The following is an 18,019-nucleotide window of genomic DNA, read 5'->3' on the forward strand; positions in this document are numbered from 1 at the left end:
AAGTGTGTATCTGTGTGTGTGTGTGTGTGCTGTAGCTGTATGTGTGTGTGTGTACCATATTTATCTGTTGCCTGCAGGAGAGGAGTGAAAAAAGCAACAAAGTTCGCACAATTTACACAACTTCTGCTCGAAGATGCCTCCTCCTGGGCCTCCTCCTGGGCCTCCTTCTGCTACTCCTTCAAGTGAAATTAAGTGTTGCGCTAAGTGAAGATGACAAAAGGGTTCTTCAGCTGTATTATTCTTTCATTTAATCTTCCTTCCTCAGCTGTATACACAGATACACACTCGCACTCGCACTCGCACAGAGAGAGAGCAGATGAGAGCCGCGGGTGCGCTTTATAAAACAAATAAGTTGCCACGAGCTTCAGGCGTCTCGATTGTCATACTTCCCCCCCCTAACACACGCTCAAAGGCAACAGGATTACACGACACAAAGCAATAGCAACACGGAAACATATACGTATGAGATTTCAGCCTTTGTCCTGCTGATTAATCAACTATTTCGCCCGACAACTGCGCTAAAAGCCACCACAGAAAGGAAATGGAACTTTAATTGTGTTTTTCTTAAAGGTATACCCGGGATAGGGGGGCTAAAAGGGGGTTTGTTCAAACAGGAAGGCATTTTTGGGCCTGATCTCTGAATTTAAGTGAGGAAAATGAAGAAAGGGAGAATTTGTGAACCTTTTTTGGGTGTGAGCGGAGATCTGTAAGCCCTTTAAAAAGTACCACAACAAAACACAGTTGGGGAAATATTTAACCCATAATATAGATCCAAAATAACACGTTGGCAGGCACTCGAATTGCCACACGATGCAGCCTTTCCCTGGGTCTAGCTTATCCCTGGAATACGCTTAATAGAACACAAAATTGCAACTCCTTAAGGTACATTGTTAGATTATATATAAGGCTTGGATTTAAGGAATAAAACCACGCCTCAACTCGGAAAAGTCTAGACTTTCCTCTTAAGCCCTGCCCAGAGATCAATGCATACAAAGCACTGTCTGGTTAGCCACTCGATTCCCCTGATTTACCAGCTTTCGCTCCACGAAACACCCTCCTTCCCCAGCCATCATATATTTTCCTAAACCTAAATTAAAGTCCAAGTTTAAACAGACTTTCGGCCGCTAATTTTTCTAGCATTTTCTAAGCTTTGACAACTTTTAAAAACAGAACTAAACCTCGAACACGACCTAGCCCATTCCCACTGACCCATTTTCCGCTCTTTATTCATTCATTTTCCATCTGTAATATCAAGCATACGCAATGTGGTCCCAGGTCCCTGGTCCTTGGTCCCTGGTCGCTGGTCTGCGGATGGGAAAGGTAAACCAAAGCCTAAGCTCATTAGCTAGGCACGGGGTAGGGATTGCCATTAAAAATTGAAATGAATTACTAAAACGCGAAGGAGAGCAGCAGAGCTAAGGCCTCGGCCCAGGGCAATCCCATTCCGACTATCCTTTTGGGGCACGAAAGACAGGAATATCAAATAAAATTAAAACAAAATTCGTTGCAATGGCAACCGTTGAGCGGGCAAAAATGAAATGAAGCTACGAAAATATACTGGTACAGTGCGTGGCAGAAGTGTGTGTCCTTGTGGCATCCCGAAACGCACTGTATTTCCATAAAGATAAAGGTACTTCCTATACACGATTCTCTGTCTGTAAAACACGAGTACCAGACTAAGTCCTCCCCCCCCCTCCAAGACCCCCTCCCTTTGCCCTGTTGTTGCTGAAAATTTAATTTCGTTTTTCGCGAGACTTTCTTGCTCCTAAAAAAAGGAAAATCCCCCAAAGAAGGGAGCCCCAAAAAAGAATGTGGGGGGGTTGGAAAACATGGCCAAAAGTCACATAAATTTATTTATATCTTTAATGACTTGAGCCCGGGAAAATCGCTGCGAATTGGTTGCGCTCAGAGGATTTTCTTTTGTTGCCGTCGCCCAAGAACAAGGGGGGAAAATCGAAGGAAAAGGTAGCTTTCTCTGTGGAAACTATATATGGATTCTGTTATAATGTTCTTTGCCCAAAATCTGTTCAAAAATCATAATACACTCCACGCCAAACCTGGCCAAGAGTATACCAAAATATTCGCCGTGTGCTACGTGCACTCTTAAAAGGGGGGACAAAACTCTGAAAGGAGGAGCAGGAGGAGCAGAAGGAGAGCAGGAAGAGACAGAAGAGGAAAGCTATAAAATATATTGGCTGTATCTGTGTGTGCAATGCTCCCCACTCCCCCCCCCCCCCCCCCCTCGTTCAGCCCCTCTCTCTGTGTCGTGGAAAACACGCTTCCGTTTTAATTTAAAATACCCATAAATTTTCCAACATTTCATTTGGGAGCCATTCCCGTTTTCATGTTGTAACATTTCGTAATTGTCTTGTGCGTGTGCCAGAAAGAGATGACACCACTGCCGCTCCCCCTCTCCCCCTCTCTCCCTCTCTGTCTAACTCCTGAGTGTTTTATAATTTGGTTTAAATTTTAAAGCTTGTGTAGAATGTGACGTGTAAATGGTTTTAATTGAGCCCGAAAACGAGTCTGAAACGAGAAATGGAATTAGGCAAATCCACAGACAGGACCGGAGGGGTGGTTGGTGGTAATGGGGGGGGGGAAACACTTTTCCTTTCGTTTGGAAAAGTGAAACAGGTGGCAAAAGCAACAGGATGGGCACATTTTACTCTTTGGATTTGGGGGAAATTGCTTAGAGAAATCGATTTTGAAGTTTTTATTGACTGAAAATCTTGTGCGAAGGAAAGGGAGTTCAGGGGAATACCCCGAGGAGGAACAGTTTAACCAAAGACTATACTAGATTATATATAGTCTTTTCTTGTAGTTTTTTCCATTATTGTCTGTCTGTGATATCAAAGGCATTGCCCAGCATAGGCCTCATTAAAGGTCGAAAGAGCACACATAGATTTTTCCACAATATCCATAGAAACTTCTTTGGAAGGGACAAGACTTTCAGATCTTCCTCTTTATTTACCATATTTTATATACATTTGTATCCATTTATATCGTCTGGAACACAGTCTTGTGGTGGATTATCTAATTCGATATGCTATGCTTCTAATGCGTTTTGGCCGTAAAATTGCTTTGTTTTGAAAAACCTTCACTAGAAATCTTCCAAAACTTTGTTTCCCTCAAGAAAAAGCTTAGATCAAAGGGTAAGTTCCTGTTTTATTTAGCGCTGATGATCGTTAAAAGTAGAAGGATCCTTCCAGCCCTTCATTCCCGCCCTCCGAGAGTATTACTTGGGCCTTTACCACAAAACAATCGGGTGCCAGGGCGATATTCCATCTGCCATCAGCCCAAGAAGTCCCACTACCACGTGATCCATCCCCACAGCCCCCTCTGATCGGATGGCAGCAGTAGGACGTCACACCTCTCAGGAGAGCTCTGACCTGGAGGGCAACCTTCGAGTCCATAGTTCGGTCTATGCATCGACGATGATAGGACTGTGGGATTGGACTGGAAGGAACAAGCTTTTTATATAGGATTTGGTATGATATGCTGCTAATGGAGTGTGTCCGTGAAATCGGTGATGAGATCAGCAGGTGGCGGAACAGAGATGCTTGTATTTCATAGAGTCTAGTGGAAGTTCGGCGAGGGCAGAGCGGGAGAGCAATGAAAAGCTCTCGCTCCCACGCTTTACTGCCGTCTAGGCTAAGCTTCGCGATCGAATTCCGAAAAGCCACAAGAGAGCGCTCGAAAGCCACTGCTCTTTCTTCTTCGTCCAGCGACAGCCGACGACTGAGCTTTGACTGTATGTGTGCACACGATGCAGGCCCCGAAGCTTCTCGAATTTGTGCGAAAGAGACAGCGCGGACTTCGTTGCTTCCAAAAGCTTCGCTGCCTTTGGCGTAGAATCTGTTGGAAAGCAGCTTGGGACCATGGAATCGATCACCTTTGGAAGAACGTGTACCCAAAAGCACAACATTTTGTGTAACATTTAATTCCCCGTCACAACAGCCGCCCTCCTTAATGCCTTCCTTCCTTCTCTGCTTTATTTTCTTCCTTCCACCCACTTTCCTGTTAATCTGCTCATTAAAAAACCTGCTTTACTGCCTTCTGCCTGATGGCTGCCCCTTATCCGTTCACTAATCCAATCAGCCACAGGCCCTACCCCACCCCCACCCCCATCCCCACCTCTTCATTAAACGCAGCTCGAGAGCCTGCCCCCCCCCCCCCGGTCCACTCCTCAAGTTAATAAACAGCCCGGAGCCTAGAGACGGAGAAAAACCCAAGTAAAAATTGTCGCCTCGGCCATAAAAACATAACTCATACGCAGCGTAGGTTCTCCCGCCCCTCCCCAGCCACTCCCACGATGCCACTCAACTCTGCTTAAGCCGCCACATTCCATTCCACTCCATGTTTATTCATTCATGGGGCATGCGGCATGGGGCATGGGGCACGGGGCATGCTGCATGTTTCTTTATGGAACCGCGAATGTGTCGAGCGTTTGTAAACTCATTAAAATGTGCTCATTGTGTGCTCCGTACAGTGCAGTTCGTGAAGTTATTGCCGCTACGGGAAGCCGTTAACTTTTGAGCCTCGACTGGTTTTTAATTAAGCCGCCCTCGGGGGCCACGCCTCCCCCCGAAAACCCGCCGCCCCTGGGTCCTTTGATTTATTTTCGCAGCTCCGGTTGATTGCCTTTTTAAAGTTCTTCGTTGGGGGGTGGCATTCGGGGGTGGCATTTGGGGCTAAACTATTGCCAAATGTGGCAGACATTTAAATAAACGTTAAGGGTGCACGTGGAAAGCGAGGGGGAGCCTTTGGGTAACTTTAGTCAAGGACGCCCGCAAAGGGATACCGTCTGGCGATGAGCAACATGCGTGTCCTGCCGCATATTTATGTAGATCTTCCGTTTGGCACTCCCTCACGCGGCCATCTCCAGGCTCCAGGCTCCAGGCTCCACTTGCGAGTGCTTTGTCCCTACCGCCAGATGATGTGTGCACACAGATACAGAAACAGTTACACTTGCTACAAATCATGCATGTGTGTGTGTGTGTGGGAGGAGTCTTACTTTCTTGCCATCTCTCTCTTGAGCGCTTCCGCCTCCTCTCAAACTCCTTTCGACGCGTCTGTCCGTCCGTCCGTCTGTCGTGCAGTTACGTAAATTATTGTCTGTCTTCCCATGGCTCTTCCTTCTTCTGCTCTTCTTCCTTCCTCCATGTCACTTTTCGCTCGTACTTCACTCTTGACGCTCCTTTTTTTTCTACCCAAAGCCCCACACACCCCCCCACACACACACCCACACCCACACACATGTAGCCCTGTACATGTTTTGTATTTTATTGCATATTCCCCATTTGGCTTGTACTTTCTGGCTCACTCTCCCCTTTGGACCCCCCTTCGGCACTTAAAGCCCCAAAACGAGAAAAACTTTTCTCTTTTTTTCATTAAAGGGGAACCCCATTTTCGCCCCCTATTAAAGAGGTTTTTCCTGAAAAAATAGTGTTTTAGGCTCTGGAGTTATAATAATGTGGAGTGGACTCTGGAGTGGAGTGGAGTGGCGGGGGATGGTGGGGCACCACTTATAAGTAAGATGAATTGTCTGCGAGGGTTACAGAAAGTGTGGGGCTGACGGAATTAGAATTTAAATTATGCCGCTGGGGGAGCAATGAAATGATGTGCAATATATCTCCTTCTTTGTTTGTTTTTCGTTGGAGCCACATTCTGTGGATGGAGCACACAAGTTTATGTTTATTCCGTTAGGTCAAGAATTTCTAAGCAGTTCATAAAAGAAAAGTATATGTATATTCCCCAAGAAATATCTACACATATCCCCCACTCCATGAGCCCCATTCAAAGCGAACCCCCACACGCTGAAAGGATGCATAGTGAAAGGGAGGGCGGGAGGTGGGGGATTAATTCATTTAAAAGTCGTTAGAAGAGAGCCATAAAAAAATAGATGGAAACATTTTGCGCGTCGGCAGCGGAAACGGAAAGTCGGAAAATGCCAGCGGCAGCTGGAGGAAAATGCTGAAATCCTTTTCTGCACTTAAGTGATAAACAAATACACTGGCATTCGGCAAACACACGGCAAACGAGACTGGAGGACTTATAAGAACGGAGGGGAGACGAAGTCCTTGGTGCCCTTGGAAAGGCTTGATTTTTGATGATTATACCCGATACTCAAAATGAGTATTGGGGTATATTAGATTTGTGGTAAAAGTGGATGTGTGTAACGTCCAGAAGGAATCGTTTCCGACCCCATAAAGTATATATATTCTTGATCAGCATCAATAGCCGAGTCGATTGAGCCATGTCTGTCTGTCCGTCTGTCCGTCTGTCCGTCCGTCCGTCTGTCCGTCTGTCCGTCTGTCCGTCCCCTTCAGCGCCTAATGCTCAAAGACTATAAGAGCTAGAGCAACGATGTTTTGGATCCAGACTTCTGTGATATGTCACTGCTCCAAAAATATTTCAAAACTTTGCCCCGCCCACTTCCGCCCCCACAAAGGGCGAAAATCTGTGGCATCCACAATTTTGACGATACGAGAAAACTAAAAACGCAGAATCGTAGAAGATGACTATATCTTCTAGAGTGCAAAATCTGAACCAGATCGTATAGTTAATACAGCCAGAATCACGAAAACAATTTCACTCTTTCTCGCTCTGTCTCACTCTAACACACAGGTTTCATGGTCGGTTTTGCCAATTGCAAAATATGAGTTCAAGGATCTCAGAACCTATAAAAGCCAGAGCAACCCAATTTGGTATCCACACTCCTGTGATATCGGACCTTGACCGTTTCCTGTCCAAATTTCGCCACACCCCCTTCCGCCCCCGCAAAGGACGAAAATCTGAGGCAACCACAAATCTCAGAGACTATTAAGGCTAGAGTAACCAAATTTGGTACACACACTCCTTTAAGATGTCACTATAAAACGTATATCTCAGAATTTCGCCCCACCCCCATCCGCCTCCACAAAGGACGAAAATCTGTTGCATCCACAATATTGCAGATTTGAGAAAACTAAAAACGCAGAATCATAGATAATGACCATATCTATTAGATTGCTGAATCTGGATCAGATCAGATCATTTTTATAGCCAAAAGGAACAAATCAATTTGCAGTGGCTACGCAGCGCCCGACGTCACGCTCAGACTGATTTTCTGTCTCTCTCGCACGCACTCTTTGTCGTGTCGTTAAATATTAGCGGCGTCTGCCGGAGGAGAGCCATACTGACTTAGTATCGGGTATAACCTTAGAGTTGCGGTGTCCGCAGCAACTCACAACGTTCCCCCTCGTTTCTATATAGTATTGGGATTTGGAAGGAGTTTTTTCTGACTTTTCCACAAAAAAGGTCTGGAAACATCAAAAAAATACTATTCTACGTAGTCCAGGCTGATCTGGCTGTTAATTCTATGCTCCATAGAGTCCAAAAGTCCTTGGAGTCCTTGTCAAACCCCATCTAAAAATCCAAATACCCTTTATTCTAGGGCACAGCCAGACGCAAATGCATAAGCACAGAGCAGACACCAACCGGCAAAGCCAGCAGATCGAGTGTGAAAAGTGGCAAGCTCCGAGTCGCCCCCGCAACGCCGACAGAGTGCCCCCCTCCCCTCCCCACCCGCTTTCCCACCCACCACCAGCAGTCGCCCAATTGAGACTGCGATTCCGAGTGCATCATCAGCATAATCAACGCGCGGCTCTCGTTGGCTTTTTGCGTCGTAAATTTGCTGAGTGCTCCTGCTCGAAAGCCACGGCAGGGGCCAGGCAGTCGCTCATAAGGTGCCTGGCAAAAGTATAGGAAAAAAGAAGCAAGAGAAGGAAAAAAAAAAGAGTTTTGGGCCCGTCCGGGATTTGAACCCGGGACCTCTCGCACCCGAAGCGAGCATCATTCTTCTAGACCAACGGGCCGCTTGAGAGCTTCCAGGCCCTGAAATATATAGATGGGGCTCCTGTAGGGATCAGGATATTTTGCAGGGTTCCAGACACTAATTAATACCAATTTTGGGGCTAATTGGGGGTAAGCCTTTAGGGTATATGGAGGCTATACAAATTCGAGGATCAAAATTTGAGGTTAGGAAAATCCCGCCTGAGGCTTGGATTGGCAGGTAAAATATTGCGGCTGTCGTATGCTTTTGATACGCACCTTACGAATTTATCTTAGAGCACACTCTCTTTCTGTCCATCTGTCTATCCCTCTCGCACGCAGCTCATCAGCGGCGATGGCGACGGCTGACTTTTGCCGCTGCTGACGTCGACGTCGACAGCACTGCCCAGCCCAGCCTCGCCCTCTCCCTTTCCCTCTCCCGCTCTGGATGCCAACTTCCGTTATGTCTTTATTTGTCTGTCTGTCTGACATTTGCTCTTTACGCTCTCGTACTCTCTCTCACACCCCCCCTCTCACTCTGTCTCTCTCTCTCTCTCTCGCTGGCTTCTGTCTCATCTTTTTGCTTAATGTATGTTTACCTTTCGTTAATGAAGTTGTTGCCCACCGCCGACGGCAGGCAGCCAGCCACCACCTCGAGTGAACAGTTATTTTTGCAAAAATATTTCCAAATAATATGTGGGAGAGGGGGGGAGAGGGAGAGGAATGGCGAATCAAAAGAAGAGTAAAGATTTTACGGAAAAGGAGTGCAAGCCGTGGGGAGAGTGTAAAAAATAAAAAATGAAAGCAATTAGTTTGTTCATCACTCAACAGATGGCGCAGCAAAATGTTCGCTCTCACTCTCCTTCGCGCTGTCCGTCTATCTGTCTGTCTCTTACTATCATTCTCGCAGGCAGCAGCAGTGCCTTCTGCCATCTCTTTCATTATGAATGAAAGCGTGGAGCAGAAATAATAATTATGCATGCAAATAAAAGAGAGAGAAAAGGAGGGGAGAGGAGAAAGGAGAGGAGAGCCAGGGAGAGTTAAAGGAAAAGTGCAAGCCAGAAAGTTCAAGAGCTTGGAAGATTTTTAAAATATTATTTTAATGCACTAAAAATACAATAATCACTGATATTATTTTTTTTAGAATTTCTTTTGTTATTTATTTGTTTTTTTGCAAGGCACTCCCCAAGTCGACTCCCTTTCGACTCTTTGAAATAATTTCTCATTTTTATGCCTCCCCCCTTTACCGCTTACCTTGAGGAAAAACAATCCGCCAGCTGGCAGGGTGATGCGATGGGAGCCCGGCAGTATCTTCAGCGGCACCCCGTCCTTGTACCACTGTATGGTGGGCGTGGGGCTGCCCTCGGCTTTGCAATTAAGCGTCGCTGGCTCGTGTCGTGGCACTGTCGTATCTATGGGATGCTCCACTATTCGCGGCGGATGTGAACCTGCCAAAGAGTGGAGAGAGAGAGAGAGAGAGAGCGTTGAAAGAAATGTGAAATATAAAAATTGCAAAAGGATTCGACGAGGTGGGGGAGCTGCCTGATGCGGGGCTTTTCCGTTTTCCGCTGCGTCAGTCGTCGACATCATCATCGTCAGCGGTTTGTGTGGAAATGCACAAGAAAATGGGGTAAAACGAGAAACGCTCGTTGGCCAAATGAAAACAATGTTAATGCGCACTGCCGTTGACGTTGCAAATGAAGTTGCAGCTTGCATTGCGGGGGGCAGAAGGGGGGACTCCTGGGGGAGGGGGCTGCTCAAAGGATTCAGTTTGGAATTAATTTGTTTAGATTTGCATATGCGGCAAAGGACTCCACACTCTGGTAGCTTAGCATTTAAGTATTTTCCTTTTTTCTCTCTCTGTTATTTTGCCCCTACTTTTTGTTTTGTTTTCTTTTGCATAATGCAAACGTTGGGAAATTAGTTGGGTGGAAAAGGGGGCGGGGCGGTGGCTGTACACCTGACAGGACCGGGTTCATGGGCTAGATAAGCCCGGAGATTAGCATACTCTTCTTTTGTTTAAAACATTATTAAGAAAATGTGGCCTTAAGTTGTGGTTGCTCTTTGCGGGGGGGCGGAGGGGCGGAGAGGCGGGGTGCCTCCTTCAGCCCTGCTTATTGCTTCTATTCGAATGCACAGCATTGCATTTTCTTTGTCTGTCAATTCCGTTAGTTCTTTGGCAGTGATCGCTGCTCAGTGAAGCAGTTTCTGCACAAAATAAAGTTATCTGGCGCTGTCAGTGAAGCAGTGCAGCAAGGGAGGCGTGCACTGCTTGGATCTTAGGGAAAATCAAAGGCAAAATTCAAGAATCTATGTGGAATGCCATTTGGAAGCAGGAATTTAATTTGTAAATTGACTTCAGGCACAGGTTTGCAGCTGGATCCAAGCCAATGAGCAAGCTGTTCAGTTTTGGTGGGGTTCTGACTCAGTTTGAGTTGAGCGCATGAGAAAGTCGTGATATCTTTGCCCATAGCAACAATCAGCACTTTCGGATGAGTGGTATATACAGTATTTGGCCTTAAAGCCCCTTGTGATTGAGATATTCTTTGTCCAAAGCAGCATTCAGCACTTTCGGATGAGCGTTATATGCAATATTTGGCCATATAGCCTCTTTTGATTGAAATACACGCCATTGCGACGTGCTCACACGCACATATTCGTTATCTTATTAGATTCGTTCGTATTTGCAACCAAAGAAATGGGGAAAAGTTGTAGTTTTTTGCTTGGGGAGACAGAGAACTGCTTACACTCTCCTTTTTTCGTTAGCTTCCCTCTCCATTGCTCCCTTTGCTGATTACAGCTCTGTTTCCCCGTTCAGGAGATGTTCCATGGATGCTTTCAATACCCCAATACCCTCCTTAAATTCCTCGGATATTTTCACTTCTTAAACGTGGTGCAAATGAAAAACTATGGCCATCGCCATTTGCTACGAATTCAATTGTTTATTTATATATTTTCCCGCCTCTAGCATCGGGAAAACCCATTTAACGAAAGTTTCTTTCAATGGTTGACACCCACTGCTGCCCCACCGCCCCCTGCGGGTGCCAAGTGCTCGCTGCACCGCAATCTTTATTTGCTAACCGCAAAACTCTGGAGCTCTCGACTTGTCGAGTGTTTGCCGCCAGCAAATCTGTCAATGGCAAAAGACATAAATTTCAATTTTCATGCCCATATCTAAACAATTTTCCGTCGCCCACACACACACACACACACACACGCACACAGAGGCACACTGAGAGCAAAAAGTAAGCGGAAGAAGATGCAAAAGTTTACACATATCGCAGCAGGAATCTATAAATCATATACACTGATCGAAAAACAGGGAGAAAACATAATATTTATGAAAATATTCCTTCACCTTTCGCTCCCCCAAATCGTGAACAATTTCAAAGATACAGGAAGGATTACTACGGATTCTTTTAGTATCAAAATGTCGCTTTACGTATGCCCCCTTTCCTTCTATGTATCTGCGTATCTGAGTGTATTTTGGTTGTATCTTTTGCTGGGCATTTCGCGTGAAAATTGATATGTCAGAAAATGTTGGAATATTGAAACGTTATTTAATAAAACGCCACCGCCGAGCACATTTGTTGCTCTGCCAGTTTGTTGTTGATTGCAACACGACAACACGACAGCGGCAACAACAACAACACCAACAATGGTAGAGGCAATGGCAACGGGAACAGCAGCGACAACAACATCAAATGGCAAACAGCTCGAGGCAAAAGTTGCATGTCATCCCGCAATAACAACAAAAACAACAACAATCAACGATGTTGCAAGCTGGAAATCGAATTCCGAAATTTCGGAGAAAGGCATTCGAGAGAGAGAAGGGGGAGGGGGGGGGGAGGTGGCAGGGACCGGCAGACGTGTTGCATGTCCTGCTGCTTCCACCCTCACTTGAGGGGTGGCCAGTGGACAGAGGACAGAGGAGGGGTCAACCAGCAAGACGGCATGTCAATGTTATTTCAACAACGAAAATGAAAATAAAAAACATCGAAGTGAATGTTGGAGTGGGCTGGACGGGGGGGCGGCGGAGTTATGGCAGTCGAAAAATCAACATGCAATGCAAGGAGGGGAAAGAAAAAGGGAATTATGGAATGGGAGAGTCTTCTGTGGGAGAAGGTGCCCCGAGGTGACGAGAAGATACACTTTACAGGCCATATTTAAGGAGATTTTTATGACTTGAAGATACCCAAAGAAGACCTCCTCAATGATGAATCTTTCAGCCCCAATATAGGTACAAGAGTCCCCTCTCTTTCATAGATTCCTTCTCGAAAAGAAACACCAGGAGATGCTCTCCAGAGGCTACCCTTAAGACCATCAAAGCCCTCTCCAGTTGAGCGCCTACCCTCCTCCTTTTCGTGTCCAACAAACCGCTCTACAAATTGCATTAACCCCACGTCCCTGAAGAGTATGAAAACCGTTCAATGTGTCGTCTCGCCGCTGCACAATTCGAGGGTTAAATGTCGCATGTCGGGTTGTGGCACCCTTCCATGGACAGGGCGAAAGTTGCTCAACCGTGGACACAGTTCTTTTTTTCTCGTTTTTGGGTGGGTTCTTGTTTGTGCATATCTTTGCTGACCAGGCACAAGGACCTGCCTTCGGTATCGAGACCACGACAGGACCAAAAGTTGGCTGCTGCGGTTGTGGGCCCTGCGGTGATGTTCAACACCTAAAAAAAGGGTTTGCCAGCGTTGAAGGCCTTTGTTTTGATTACGCTTCATTTTCCAGTTTGTTTGAGAACAGCCTCCCCTCCCCTCATCTCCCCGCCCCCAAAAAAGAAGCGGAAAATGGCCAGGGAAAACCTTGGCGACTTGCAGCTGAATAATTCAATTAGTAGACCGAGAAAATTCGCAACGATTCCGTATGGCTGTGGCCCAGAGGCCTACTAATTTAGTTTTAATTGCATGCCAGGGAAAAAGCCACATACTCGTACCGAGTGCCATGTACTCGCTCGAATGGCAGAATGGAAAACACAAGGAAGAAGAATGTAACGACATGGAAAATGCTAGAAATTTGCATAAAAGCAGCAAAGGCATTTGCCCAACGCTTATGCAAAATGCATCAAATAGTGGAAGGGGTGCCACAGAAGAAGGCGGGGATCCAACAACCAGGGATCTGGAGGACCAAGACCGAGACCAAGACCAAGACTTTGTCGAAATGCCTGAAGAAATTGCTGAGAAAACGTTTCGCCAAACTGGGTTTCACTTAACAAGCAAAATATTTGCTGCAATTTCCTTAAACATTTTCTTTTCCTTTTTGCCAGAAAGTGGAGAGGCGAGTGCGGCAGGCATGTGGACGTACTACTCGTACGTATATAATAACACACATTTGCATGGCTACCTCTCAAGAATACCCTTACCATCCAGCCAGCCACCCATCCATGCAGCCATGCAGCCATGGGGTGTACAGAAGGTTAATATGGATCAATAGGGACACCATTCAACGTTAACTCTCGCTCGTAAACTACTCGTTACTAGTTACTCGTTAGAACTGAATACTCGTTGCAGTGGCACTCGTTTGACTGCTGGATGAACTCCTTACTCGTTTTAAACGTTATTCTTTGTATTTGTTACTCGCTAGCACCGGAAGGACTACTAATCTAATTGATAACTGATTACTCGTTGTAGTAGTACCCATTGTACGCGTTACTCGTTATTCCTTAGTAGCGTAATGGTAATTACCCTGATTGATAAAGTGATTACTCGCTGTACTCCTTACTCGTTGTCATCGTTACTCTTTTTACTCTTTAATCGTAGTGCTCGTCATACTCGTTACTCATTGTACTTGTTCAGCTCGTTACTCATTGGACACATTCTTCTCGTTACTCATTGTACTTTTTCTACTCGGTACTCATTGTACTCGCTAGACTCATTGCTCATTGTTCTCATTGTACTCGTTACTCGCTATATTCATTGCTCTTACTACTCGTTGTAGTGGTACTGATTGTACACGTTACTGGTCAGGACTCGTTACTCAGTGTACTCTAGCAAGTCTACTCGTTACTCATAGTACTCGTTCTACGCGTCACTCGCTGTACTCATTCTCGTTACTCGCTAGTACTGCAACTGTATCTTCTCTGATTACTCGTTCTAGTGGTACTTGTTCTACTCGTTGTAGTTCTCTGCAGTGCTCTCTCTGGGTAGTCCATGTGTGGCCTCTGGGAAAACTTTCCTTCGATCGAGTACTTCAGAAACCCTCAATAACCTCTTCGAGTAGGGTATTCACACTTCTCGCTCTCGCTCAAAGGAAAACTTTCCTTCTCAATGCTATTGTTGTAGTTCTCGTTGTTGTTGTTGTTGTTATTGTGGGGCACTGCATAGTTTGTTGCCGTCGTAGCCGTCGCCCGGGGGGTCAAAAATAAAACAAAGACTCTGCCATGCACCCATTCCTCCTCCCCCACCCCCTCCGCACTTCGTGCCCTCTGAAGTGTGGGCTCCTTCAACGCCTTTGGAAGTTGCTTATGTGTTGCATACTTCAAGGAGCCAGAGGCTTAGCTGCTTTCGCATCATCAATCAAAGGCAGCCCATAGGAGGAGGCTTTCTCTCTCTCTTTCCTATGCTCTAATGCGCTTTCTCTCCCCCTCTCTCTCTCTCTCTGCTTCCTGCTACACCCATTGTTGTTTTAATTATAGCCCCGCTCTAGGACCTGCTAATTGTTTTAGTAGCATACTTTTCGACATACAACTTTTGCCTGTTGTTCCTTCCGTCTAAGGAACTATGTTAGTCGGTCTCCTCCTGCTCCTCCTCCTCCGCCTCCTCCCCAGAAGCAGAGCCTTAAGTAGAGCGGCCAATGCAATAATTAAATTATTGCTATAATTCACGGGAAAAGCAAGAAACAACAGCTGCTCGGGAAAATCTTTGCTGCTGGGCGGGAATAATGGATGGACAGGAACCTGTCCCAAAATAGAATTTAATGCTGGAGGGACATGTGATATGATGAACCTCTACATCATCGTTATTCTTACATTTTTGTCAGTCATGGATCTCAATTTTTGCTCTGCTTTGGCGGAAGACAAATTATGTCCTAATTGGGAATTATTATGAAAAGCTCTTCTGTCATTAGGAGCCCGTTCCATCCCTCTGGGGGGGGGGCTTGGCTTTTGCTCAAAAATGAGACAAATGTTGCCAAAAGGAGATATATCTGCCTTGAGGAACTATCTTTGTGCGAAAAATATATCTTTAAATGAGTTTCTCCACAAAAAAGCAATCTTAATATAAAAAAATAACAAAAATAATAATAAATAAAAAAAAAACCGAAAAAAATTGAAACAGAAAAAAATAAAAAATACTTAAAGTGTTAATATAATATAAATTGTATTAAAAAAATATAACAAAAATAAGAATAGTAATAACAAATTTAAAAAATGTATAAAAAAGCAAAAAAAAAATTCCAACACATAAATTAAAAATAAAGTTGAAAAAAAAATAAAAAAGATGCCTTTCTCTTATTAGAAAATAGAAAAAATAAATAAAACACACAAAAAAAATGAAACAGAAAAAATAAAAATACTTCAAAAATTGTAATAAAATAATAATAACATAGAAAATAGATATAAAAAAAATATTAAGAAACTAAAAAAAAAATGAAACACAAAAATTAAAAAAATACAAAATTTTCAAAAATTAAAAATTAAGTTGAAAAGAAAAATAAGAAAAAAGCCATTCCCTTAATGGAATTAGTATAAGATTTACTAAATTTACCAAAAAATTTCGCGTTTTTTTGCTTAAAATTAATTTTTGAGCCTACAAAATAATCTTATCTCGCATCCCCAAAGAGCTGTCACACCTTCGAGTTTTGTGCTTGCCTTAAAAGTGTTTGTTCGCTCCCCTATTCTCTGCTTTTATTAAAGTTTTCAAATTAAACAATCGAAATCCTTGAAACATGGTTCCCTCCCCCAAGACCTGCCAAAAAAAAGACGGCGAACTCCAGACAAAACCTCATTCAAATGAAACTTTTGTAAACGCTTCGTGTGTTTCGTGTGTTTTGGGTGTTTCGTGTTTTTCGTGTGCTGCCAATGGTTTCCGGGGATGTTGGTGTCGTCGCCTGCGGCGTGTCCGCGGCTCTTGTTTAGTTATGAATCATGGCGACGCACACCCAGCCATCGGCGCGGGAGAAACAACCCGTAACCGGCCATAAATTCTACCAATTGACGGGCACTCTTCTCATCCAGTGGTTAAGGACAAGGACAAGGACAAGGGTGGTCCCGGTCCCGGTCCCGGTCCCGGTCCCGGCAATGACTCACATTTTTTTGTTGGTATTAAATGTTAGATGTTAGAGGGTGTCCCCGAGTGACACTCTTTCTAATTGCTGGCAACACCCTCGGACCTTTGAACCTCCAACCAACAGAATTTTGAAATGTTCAAGAGTCATGATTCTTTCGGGCTAAATGTTTTTGCCAGCTTGGCTTCTCTCCGCTGCATATAGAGTGCAAATAATATAAATAATTCAGGACAGGCACAGGAGAGTGCACACTGCATTTGCATGGGCGACAAGCAGGGAGTAGAAAAGTTGTGTATCCTCTCCAGGGGAGGAGCAGGAGCAGCAGGAGGAGCTGGAGGAGCGGCTGGAGGTAAATGCATTACAATGCTCTGTGGGTGTACTTCTGTTTGGCCCACATATATCCATGGCATGGCCCACATGTGGGTTAGCCAAGTTTGTCTAGAGAATCATTGCCAGCTATTGCTCTAGTTTTTCGGTAGGCAACCTGCCTGCCGCCCCAGGTGCCAGGTGGCAGGTGCCAGGTGGCAGGGTGTCCAATATACATATGGAACTGCAACTGCTACTGCACTGGCTTTGCCTCTGGCTCTGTTTTCTGGCTGTAGCCTTAACGGCAGCTTAGTCTCCAGCCAGCCATACCTGACACCCACCCACCCACACACCCACACACCCACCCACCCACACACCCACACCCCCACACATATCACACTCGGGAATATACGGGGAAATGCAAAGTTTTCACATTGAATTTTCCGGCGCAGAGAGCATCCTGTGACAAATCCTTGGGCTGGCGGGCTTCTGGGGGGATGAGAGTGTCAGTTATCCCAGTTACAATTCCAGTTAGATCTGCACAACTACAGCCCAAGTGCCTTTAAAGGAACAGAGGAATTTTATTGAATTTCTGAGATCTGCTTTCGATATCTGGAAACGGAGGGTCGCGGCCCGTCTACCGCGACTCCGGCAAACCCCTAGAAGCCCCTAAACATGTTTTTTTCGTTGTCGAACTTATTTTTTTCCGTGTTGCAAAACTTTGTGGAGCGTGAAATGTAACGGGGGTAAAGTTTTGCCAGGACCAGCCGCAAGGATATTTTTATTTGCACACGGTAACATTTGCAATTCGAGTTGTGTGATGGCTCATTAAGCAGGAGCAGGACCAGTGCAGGAACAGGACCAGGAGTATTTACAGGACTAACAGCTGTGGAAGGAGCAGAAGGAGTCAAGGATCCCCCTCCGTGTCAAGCTGCTGTGTCAAATGCTAATTAAAATCAAGCGGCATTCGCCTGTTTAAACACGAATCCTATCCGCAGGTAAACTAAAATCACAGGACAGGACGCAGGACACAGGACGTGGGACAGGGACATCGCCATCATCATCATTATCCCTGTCATCGTCAACAGCAATCAAGATAAAAGATAAGTTAAATGCCAAAAGGGGTGGGGGGTGGTGTCCATGAGTCCTGTCTCACTTGGCTGCTTGTTTGTTTTGTAATAAAGTCCTGCAAGGGGGGATCATCCGCTGCCGCAGCATCAAAGAAAACTTGGGGCTTTTTGGGGCTAGTGATTTGAACGCTTGATTGCTTTCCAGGACCAGGACGAGGACCGAGGACCGAGGAGGAGTACGTGCCAAGCACTCTATACACCTCTCTCTTTTCCGCTTTTCCTGTTTTCCTGTTTTCCTCTTTTCCGCCCTTAACCCCCACATAACAGTGTGTTCATGTTAATTTCTATCTCCCTGATTGCTGGGGATGGTCCTTTCTCTCTCCCACTCCCCCTCTCTATCGCTCTCTCTGTGATGTCCCAACACGTTCGTCTCATAATTTCGGAGTGAAAATTTTCAATTAAACTTAATTGCATTAAAAGCGAAGGGTTCAATCTGTCGTTATAGTCCTTGTCCCGTGTCCCCTCTGGGCTGTTGTTCCCCCTCCTTCGATCCTTGGGCCTTTCCCTCCATTCATTAGTTTTGTTGCTGTTCCTTTTTATGGTCT

At 45.3% G+C, this 18,019-nt stretch overlaps 1 protein-coding gene and 1 non-coding gene across 2 annotated transcripts in view; both read right to left on the reverse strand.

The window, feature by feature from the left end:
* LOC6595618 (roundabout homolog 2) overlaps positions 1 to 18,019 on the reverse strand; it is a 53,068-nt gene that overhangs the window by 20,525 nt on the left and 14,524 nt on the right. Inside the window, exon 2 of the mRNA XM_002020657.2 lies at positions 9,067 to 9,260. Within this exon, the coding sequence (XP_002020693.2) occupies positions 9,067 to 9,260 (194 nt within the window). The remainder of the gene's footprint in view (positions 1 to 9,066; positions 9,261 to 18,019) is intronic.
* Positions 7,785 to 7,856, reverse strand: Trnap-cgg. Its single transcript has one exon. It is a non-coding gene; the product is annotated as a tRNA-Pro (tRNA).

The sequence above is a fragment of the Drosophila persimilis genome, unplaced genomic scaffold, assembly GCF_003286085.1.
Source record: "Drosophila persimilis strain 14011-0111.01,24,50 unplaced genomic scaffold, DperRS2 tig00000191-arrow-pilon, whole genome shotgun sequence".
Lineage (NCBI taxonomy): Eukaryota > Metazoa > Arthropoda > Insecta > Diptera > Drosophilidae > Drosophila > Drosophila persimilis.